This window comes from Penaeus chinensis, chromosome 32 (genome assembly GCF_019202785.1).
Source record: "Penaeus chinensis breed Huanghai No. 1 chromosome 32, ASM1920278v2, whole genome shotgun sequence".
Lineage (NCBI taxonomy): Eukaryota > Metazoa > Arthropoda > Malacostraca > Decapoda > Penaeidae > Penaeus > Penaeus chinensis.
In genome coordinates this window covers 31437738-31447737 of record NC_061850.1, presented here as the reverse complement: position 1 = coordinate 31447737, position 10000 = coordinate 31437738, and the positions used below count along the sequence as shown (strand labels likewise).

The window sequence follows — 10000 nt, the reverse complement described above, 5'->3', positions numbered from 1 at the left end:
TAGTCATGAACCAGATTATTCCATTCACACCAACTCAGTACTGCTGCTTCCTCACGCATCTCCATGCCAAAAGCTTATCGCTCAATGCCACCCACGGCAAGAGACCTGTGTTCCACGTTGTCCCACCTAATCAGAAGCTTGGTGAAGGCTCCCCGACTGCTGTCGCAAACTTTGTTGGTGTAAGGAACTACCATGGCGTCGGCGAGGGCGTCGGATCGCACCTTCGCTCAAACACGGCCTCCGGACGACTGTAGCTTTTGAAGCGGATCTAATAACGGATATGAAACCCTTGAAGGTTTGCACACAACAAGGGCTCGGCTTCAATCATGGTTAGAATCAAAGAAAGAGCAGTGGAAGAAGTGTACGGGAAAAAGAGTAAGAAAATGAGACAATTTGTCAGTAATTAAAACTATTATATGAATGTGAATTGCATATACATTTATTCCACGCACTACACAAGGACAGTTTAGTGTCGAGGGCACCGGCAGTACGGTCGAGGGAAGTTTGGAAATCGCTGCTGCAGGCAATCCTCTTGCCCGAAGGTCTGTTGTTGGAGCATCTGACAGCTAAAAAGTGCGTTGGAAATAATTTAAAAGAGAACTTTCTTCAAATGAAATACCTTTGACGATGTATCTATCATTTCATCATAACTGGTATCTTTGTCTTCTCTTGCTTTCTCTTGTCCACATCGATCTAATTGAACATGTAGAGATTTTTTGCTTTTGTTCCAAGTTGACTGATGGTATTACTAGAACTATTTCATATATTCAAAGGTAAGTATAATTACGTTAATACACACGAGTGACGAAGGGATATACAGCATATGCTAGTTTTCAGGAGAAAAGCAGTCTGAAAGCTTTGTACTTTGCTCTTAGCCATGAAAATTGTATTTAAACTCAAATCATAGGTTAATATTCTATACAAAAACATCTAATTGAAATATGAATAAGATAAGATAAGCTCTTAAAGTTTTTAGTGAATTCAATCCTTAGGAATCATGACGCTGCAAAAATGCTTAAACCCGTGTTATATGCACGTGTTAACAGGGGTACAAATCTTTCAGGCAGCTACTACTAATAAAAATTCATGATTTGCAAACAAGGCAAATCACCCAGACATGACTTCATCAAACACAGACCCAAAATGCAGAACCGTTACAGTGCTTATTAAGACCTAGATCCGAACCTGAAAAGCTGTCTGCCGAAGGAACCAAATCCCACGTCTGTTACGTAGTGAGCATAACGAACGACCATGGCGGGGGAGGCGAGCGAGACGTGACTTTGGAAACCAGTCACAGGGTCTTAGCGTCGTTGTACGCTAGGTTAAACTATATCTGGAAGGAATCTGGTTTGGTTACTGAATTCCGTTTCCTTTCAGTTACTATTTGTAACAGTATACCGGGAAAAGAGTACGTTTACAATATATGTGCACGAAGGTTATTAAAAAAATGGCGGCGAAGGCTTCGCCAGCTTAAAAAATATAACTGTACATTAAGCATTTTCCGGATTATTTTGCCTTCATAGAATTGATAAGCTAAACAACAACTGTGGAGTGTGTCCGCCAGTCCTTCATTCACGAAAATTTAGAAACCCATTAAAATTACAACTCGGGACCTTTTGCAGGAATGTTCCTGGAAATGACTCAGACATTTGACCAAATGCCGATTTTCCAGAAATAAAAAAATGAAAAGAGAAATATATCTTATATATATATATATATATATATATATGTATATATATATATATATATACATATACATATATGTGTATATATACATATATATCTATATATATGCACATATGTGTGTGTGTGTGTATATATATATATATATATATATATATATATATATATGCATATATATGTGTGTGTCTGTGTGCATACATACATTTACCTAATAATTATAGCAGTAATAACAGCAATAACAATAATGATAATAATAACAGTGATAATGATAATGATGATGGTGATGATAATGATGATGGTGATGATGATGATGATGATGATGATGATGATGATGATGATGATGATGATGATGATGATGATGATGATGGTGATGATGATGGTGATGATGATGATGATGATGATGATGATGATGATGATGATGATGATGATGATGATGATGATGATGATGATGATGATGGTGATGATGATGATGATGATGATGATAATGATTACTACAATAATAATGAAAACCATTACAACAATAATAACAATGATAATAATAAAGATAGTAATAATGATAATAATGACAAAAATAATAATAGTAATAATAATAATGATGACAATAATAGTAATGATGTTAATAATAGTAGTAATAATAATAATATAATAATTATTATAATACCGATAATGACAGCAATGATTATAATATAATGTCAATGGTAATAAGAACAATAATAATAACCATACTACTAATAATAATGATAATGATAATAATAATGATAATGATAATAATAATAATAGTAATAATAATAATTAAAATAATGATAATAATAATAGTAATAATAATAATATAATAATAATAATAATAACAATAATAATAATAAAAATAAAACAAAAATAACAGCGGCAAAAGTAATTATTATCTTACTATGTCCCTTATCCTCTAAAAGGACAAAGCTTGTTAATATTGCAGCAAAGGTATGTTTGAAAAAAAAAAGTCGTTATAGGAGTATGGTTGCCAGCGAAGCGGAAACCAAGTCATGTAAGAGAGCAGGCATGCATATATTTTAAATAAAAAAGAGGGGAAGAGAGAGGGAGACGACGGAACATACAGACCTAATAAAGGACAGCAAACAGCGAGAGACGCGGACGGACACTTAAGGGCAGAAAGACAAACTGAGACAGATGTGAATAATAAATTTTGAAGAAAAGGAAACTTCCATTTTGCTTACGACAACTTACAGTATCAGTACAAACTCATACGGAACTCATAGAGTGCCTAATATGATGTCAAATATGACTTAAAAGTCGCTCGTTGAGGATAGGATAAAATCAGTACTGGCAGAGACGCTGGATATGCGTCCACAAAAAAGTTCCCCTCTGTGACTCTAATCGGCCCGCACCACTGGGTTCCCGCACCGTAGGAGCTGCCTGCCGAAGGTGCCAAACGCGACGTCTGTAACGTGCTGGGAGTAGCGGATCATGGCGAGGCGGGAGTCCTCAGGAGAGCAGAGTGGGCTCGTGCGTGCGTGGGCGGGAGAGTGTGTGCGTTCACCCTTATTTCCCTGCTTTCTCGGTCGGCCTGGGCGTGGAATGTGATAAGCATTTACCTGTAAGAAAGCTGGTAACGAATCATAACTTTGTATCTAAGACTCTGGGCAATTAGCTTGTGTCTAGGCAGCCTACAGTAGAAATGGTATCAGATCAACTTTTGAAAATTTCTAAAAATATAAATACCACTAATTTTGCAGTAAGACATTCCATAGTTAAGGCCCAAGTTTGTCATGTATTTTTCCGTTTTACTATTGCATTACTTTCTTTCCGCAAAGGGGAATGCCTTGCAGGCATCTGCGAACGGGGTCTACATCCTAACAGTAAGAAAAACGCATTGTCCTTGTGTGCAGCTTAACATTTGTTTCACGGAGAGCAGACGTTCTGGGATTACGTAGGACGAACGAGAAAATGCGCATTACCAGTTGGTTCGACATTCTCGTGCTAGAAACATCAAGGACACGAGCCTACTATTCAGCATCAGAGACGCATTTGCTCCATTCAGGGTCAAAGCGAATGTTTAAAAATATCACAGATTTAAAGACATTGATTTATAGCCAAGTTAACTAACAATCCGGGCTGCCAATTATGTGAAAGGAAATTAATATCTTATTACAACTAACCACGGGGACAGACATCCCACCCATTCTAACTGGCTCTTGATAGGCTACTTAGAGTATTTCTGGTGTACTTAATGTGTACTTATTGATGGTCTCAATACCAAAATGACTATACATTTGGATTTCAAAGATAACAGGAAAATGTCACCAATGTTTTCGATAATTTCTTCTGAACTGCTGTCGTTTGCTTAATTTTCTGCAGTCCTTACAAGTTACAAGGTTGTAAAGAGAATCAGAGTTTACCATAAGTAAAATTTGCTTCATGATAAACAAATCAAGCCGTTTACTTTTGATTTTACCATTCATTGCTTTCACTCAGCACGTCAGCCTCATAGACTTCCATACTTCTAAAATAGAATCAACAGAAAATAGGAGCTTCTGGTCATAATCTTCTTAAAGTTTGCTTAATGCTAAAGTATATAAGAAAAGCCTAGTGTCACTAAGCAGCTATAGTGACGCCGGATGACTAACCGTGAGTACTGGCCGCAGATGATGCTGGGTTTAGTCTAGACGATTTAAAATAACTCGAAAGTTTCACAGCCTGAACATACGACATGTAGCATTGATGCTAATAATATCAACCGGACACTGTCAATCTGTCAACCAATCTATCTGTCTTTATATATACATATATATGATTTTATATATATATTATACATATACTAATATTATATATATATTAATATTATATATATATGTGTGTGTGTGTGTGTGTGTGTGTGTGTGTGTGTGTGTGTGTGTGTGTGGGTGTGTATGTATGTATATACTATATCTTGATATTACACTTGGTTCAAAAGGAAAAGTGCAGCTGGAGTTCAGTGCCGAGATAATGGAAGTGTGTATCGTTTAGACTTTCTGGGCAGGACGAGCCACTGGGCATTTGGCTCGTGCCCAGCCGCCTGCCCGCCAATCGTTTGGCGATAATGACTAACGCGTTTCAGGGCAACTACTCTCGAGGCGAATTACGCCAACGTTCTTTTTCCGGACTATATGCTTGGGATGAAACAACTTGATGACTAGCATCATTATCTTTAGATAACTGTCTTGATAACCAAATAAAGTTGCGGCTGATACAGTATGGAAATGTTCGTACTGCCGATAGTTGACATGTTTACTGAGATACATTCTTAATTGTCTCTTACAAGGCGTAAAAACGTAGAATGACCTAAGATACGCAATAAAACTAGCAATAATGATATCTGAAACGCCTCTCTGTACGCAAACTGAGCCTGACCACGAACTATGATGCCGGAAGTTGGCAAGACACGTGACGCAAAAAATGTGGCGCCGCTGGAGACGTCTGCTGCGCCTGTCCCGACTATTTCGGAAGGTCACATATGTGCGGGTACACTCTTAGGGGAGTGTAAACGAGTAAAAAGAAGGTACGCATATTTTAGCCACAAGGTGCAAGTATGTAATAATATTTTTCGCTAGGCCGTGATAGTTAAGTAAATACCGGGCGTGCGAATCCCATAAAACAGTTTGTTTTCTCACCTTATTGTACTATGTAAACTGTTTATATATTCCAAGGTTAGCGGGCCAACCTGAAGGTGATTTTGCACCACTTCGTCACGCAACTCTCCTTCGATCCAGGGAATCTTTTACAATGTTAGGAATAATATCGTGAGTTTTATACTTAGATGCAAAACCATTCTTCTGCTGATACATTCAAGAGTCTTGGGCGCTTGTAAGCCAAGCATTGTAACTGATTCAGTCTTGGCGGCTCATGGGAAATGTGAGATCAAGGCAGACGTCGTAATAAGGTGCTGTGTTATAAGCCTGCATACTGCTGTTGACTGACGGTGAATCCAGTTCTTTCCTCGCGACGAGACCTTTAGCAGCCAATACACAGTTCCTATAGTCTTGCTCTGAATATTTTCAAGGGACGATACGAGAGCCTTACTGGAACATCACATGAAGGTCATCTACATGAAGTCCAAAAGGGGTTGTCTTAGAAGCAGCGAGAATAGTAACTGGTATATAAAGTACTGTAAGTTTGTCCGATAATGTATACAAGAAAACGACTTTTAAAGTTAGCCTATATGTAGTTTGTAACTTGTTTTTTCTTATGTATGCTTAATACCATGTATTTTCTCTTTTTCACCTTTTTACCGATTAGAAAAGACACCCACACAAAGCACAACAGTGTAACCCTAAACTGCTGACCTCCTCAGCAGAAGGTTGGCCAGTTTGGATAGGTACAAGCAGGCCATGAAATGGGTTTGGAACTAAGCCCAAATCAATTATCTCTCTTTATCTGTATATTTATGCCTGATTCTGCCAGTCTGGATGTACATATTTGTGTGCATATGTATGTGTTCATCTATATCAAATATGTGTGTACGAGATCTCCTCTGACACACTTTCCTTTATCCTAGGAGGCAGGAATTTCACATGCATAATGATACACATATATATAGGTCATTAATTGATTTCCGTGAAATCAATACATGACCAGCCGTGAAGGCGCAGTAAAATGTAAAAATGGAACCAGTGGTGTATCGAGCAGTGATTAGGTCTTTAAACTTGAATGGCCGCACATCACACGAGACCTTCGATGGAATGAATGCAAGTTATGGGGAAGAGGTCCCATCATATGCCATTGTTAAACGTTGGCATCGCCAAGTCAGGTGTGGTCGGAGATCTGTGGAAATAGCTCCTATCCCAGGCTGCCTTTCATGAGGAAACCATCCACTGAGTGGAGACTGCCATTTTGGAAGGTCGCCATATTACTGTTCATCAGCTAGCCCAAGACGTCAAGGTTAGTGTTGGGTGTATGGACAAGATCATTCATGATAAGTTCTCAGGTTACTTACACCTTTCCAGAAAAAGGAACAAGTCCATTGTTCCGAGGGTCTTTTAGCCATGTGCCAAGAAGATCAGGACTTTTTTGACAGACTAATTACTCAAATAGGTACGGTAGCCGAGTGGTTAGAGCATCCGACTTTGGTGTAGCTGCAATCTGAGTTCGAGCGTTCGAGTTTAATTTGTTTTAATTTGTCCTGGGTATGACCATAAACTGCATCCATTGATGAGACTCTAGTTCGGAAGATCAGGAGGTTTGGGGAAAGTGGAGCTGCCCCTGAATCATCACTGCTCCCAGGTCCTCTCTCACCCAGAGAGGTAGCACCTGAAAGGGTCCCAGATAGTAACATTAATTCCTTGAACTAGCGGAAGAACCATTTCGATGGTCAGCGGTAGTTCCATGGATAACAGTAGACAGGTCCTTTATCCAAACTTTAGTTGCTGTTCTGCGGGTGAAGTTCTGGGGGCCTGCGTCACCTATTAGCCTCTTTGTACAACCAACAACTGGTTGCCAACCTCCGGACCGGATATGGTACTTGATAAGATGAAACTTGGGTCCATCACTATGATACGGAAACTAAGGCCCGGTCAAAACAATCGAAGCCCTTTGATTCAGCCCCCCCCTCAGTGTGTGTATGTGTATGAATGACAGTGTGTGTATGTGTGTGAATGACAGTGTGTGTGTATGTGCGTGTGTGTGTACGTGTGCGTGTGTGTGTGTGTGTGTGTGTGTGTGTGTGTCTGTGTGTGTGTGCGTGCGTGCGTGCGTGCGTGCGTGTGTGTGTGAGTGTGTGTGTGTGTGTGTGTGTGTGTGTGTGTGTGTGTGTGTGTGTGTGTGTGCATATACATATATGTGTGTGTGTGTGTGTGTGTGCATATACATATGTGTGTGTGTGTGTGTGTGTGTGTAAGAGGATATGCAACGAAACAGATTTAAAATGAACAATGAACACAGAACCATAACGCTATAACAGTGATTGAAAAACCATTGATGAGACATCAGTAACAGTCGCCGGCATCGGTGCAAATGAACTCCCGGTGGAACCCGTCCGTGGGTCGCTCGCCCAAGGAGTTTAGCGGGAGGTTGCGAAGCCTTGGGGAAATACTGTGGGCCAATTCGCTAAGTGCTCGACAGTATTTTTACAATGAAGCCATGTTTTTGGGGAATAATATATTACATCTAAGTAAATAAAACGTTTGTAGATTGCTATTCATTTCTTTTATCTTGGCCAAAAGATATGTAATTAGAAAAATCATAGATGACATGTCTGGTGTGGTGGAGTAGCGGACTTGTCTGAATAAAGGGTCGTAAGATATACATTATTATTTATATTTATATTTGCAGCATCTCTATATTTTTGTTTCGCGCAACACCCACAGCAGAAATTCAGAAGAAATAAACACGTGGCAGCAGCATCTTATTTTAGACTGTAAGACACAGCGGTAGGAAACAGTGCCTGCCACTGTAAGCCAAGCCTCCGTCCGTGAAACCGTCTTTTTTTATTCCTGTCCCTTTAGGATGTGAGCTTATAATGGTAATAAAAAGAAAACGATTCCTAATATGTAATCCTCGTATGCTTCCCCTACAAATAACACTACGGATACTAAAGAGAGTCTCCAGAAGTAGTGCATCCGTTTCGCGATTTTAAGTAATTTAATTGCACTGTACCTCACACAAGGTGAACCTTCTCCTGACGGTCGTCGCCCATCGGCGGCTGGCGACTCGCCTCTGCGCCAACGCTGATCTTGTGGGTGGAGGCTGGGGGTGGGGGTGGAGGGTGAGGAAGTATTTTGAGGATGGAAAGGAGGGATAGCACTAGGGGAGAGGGAGGAAGAACGGCAACGGGGGGATGGAGAAATTCCAAGGAAGGGTCAGGGAGATCGCCAAGGGGAGGGAGAACATTTAGGGAGCGGAAGGGAGGAGGGCGAGTGAGACGGCGGGGCACACCGAGGGCAGGAGAGCGAGACCCAAATGGGGAGGAGGGAGGACACCACAGGTGTGGGGGGGGGGGGAGGAAGTACGCCAAAGAATGGGGGAGGGAAAATGCCAATGAAGGGGAGTGGGGGTCTCAAGGGAAGGAGAGGGAGGAGCCAAGGGGACAGGAGGGAGGCGCTAAGATGGGAGAGGGAAACACTTACGGACGAGTAGGGGGCTCCACGGGTGGAGGGAGACCTTCGAGGAAGGGGGAGGGGGCGAGGGCGAGGGAAGGCGCCTTCTTTGCTACTCTCCCCTGAGGGATGTCACTGCTGCCGACTTCGGACTCTCATTACGCAAGACACGCACTGAAACAGCCGAGAGAATTCTTGATTCCGGATTAGCACTGGTGAATCTCGAAACCAAACCGGCTCACTCCAGATATTTTCCGTTCGGGCGTGACGCAGTTTGGGATGGGGCGGGGGGGGGGGGGGGGGGTGAATCGAGTAGCTGCCAAATCGGAAGAAATTTCCTCTCAGCATGAAGCTGTGTCCATGCCTCGGATTCATTGTTATATTCCATAATTAACAGCACCCCCATCCTTTTTGACACATGTGTGTGTGTGTGTGTGTGTGTGTGTGTGTGTGTGTGTGTGTGTGTGTGTGTGACAGAGGAGAGGCCCAGAGTTATTTCTTTTTCTGTGTTCGGTCAACCTCCCTCTTCCCTACTTCTCTTCTCAGCCCGTAGCTTTGAAGGAACGTCATACAAAAATAGTTGGATTTCTCTGACAAGGCTAGAATTACGGAATTTGTCTTTTTCGATGCGAGAATATTTTAAGTAATAAGAGAAACTACGCAGTAAAATAATGAACAACCTCTTTACACGCATTTACATGCTCGTGCAGAACCTGCTATGCATTTGCTGCCTTGCAAATGAGTCGCCCTATCAAAAAGTCAAATTGGACTTAAAAGATAAAGCTTCCCCCAGAAATGCCGAAAGAAAAAAAAGAAAACAAGACAGAAGTTGTGGCATATGTTTTGCAACAGTCTCTCCAGGAAGTAGTACAGCGAATGCTAACAACCACTGCACAACAGTCGTGAAACCGATGGCTCTCAAAATCTCGAAACAAATAGCAACGTTCAACAAATCTTTTGCAAATCATTTATTACACTGAGTACCAAAATTAATAAACGGATAGAATCCAAAAATGAAAACAATTTAAACCATAAACACCATGATAATATTAATGATAATAACGATAATATTACTAATAGTAATAATGATAATATTAGTAATAATATCATTAGTGATAATATTAGTGATAATACTAGTAATAATGATAATGATAATACTAATCTTTATTATAAGAGTGATAGCACTAATAATGCTGATAATGATGATAACGATAATAATAAGGGTAATGTTGATAGTAACGATAATAATAGTA

General features: G+C 40.6%; 1 protein-coding gene across 13 annotated transcripts in view; it reads right to left on the bottom strand.

Annotated features, from left to right (window-relative positions):
* LOC125042773 (bestrophin-3-like) overlaps positions 1 to 10000 on the bottom strand; it is a 30162-nt gene that overhangs the window by 14652 nt on the left and 5510 nt on the right. For 3 of the 13 annotated variants that reach the window (XM_047638650.1, XM_047638651.1, XM_047638653.1), the window contains exon 2: positions 1186 to 1333. The exons of 3 other annotated variants lie outside the window; for them this stretch is intronic. In XM_047638650.1, the coding sequence (XP_047494606.1) occupies positions 1186 to 1253 (68 nt within the window). In that variant the 5' untranslated portion in view covers positions 1254 to 1333. Of the gene's footprint in view, positions 1 to 126; positions 275 to 1185; positions 1345 to 2904; positions 3043 to 3081; positions 3284 to 10000 lie in introns of those variants that run through there. 7 more of the 13 variants (XM_047638656.1, XM_047638644.1, XM_047638654.1 and 4 more) reach the window with 7 other exon arrangements.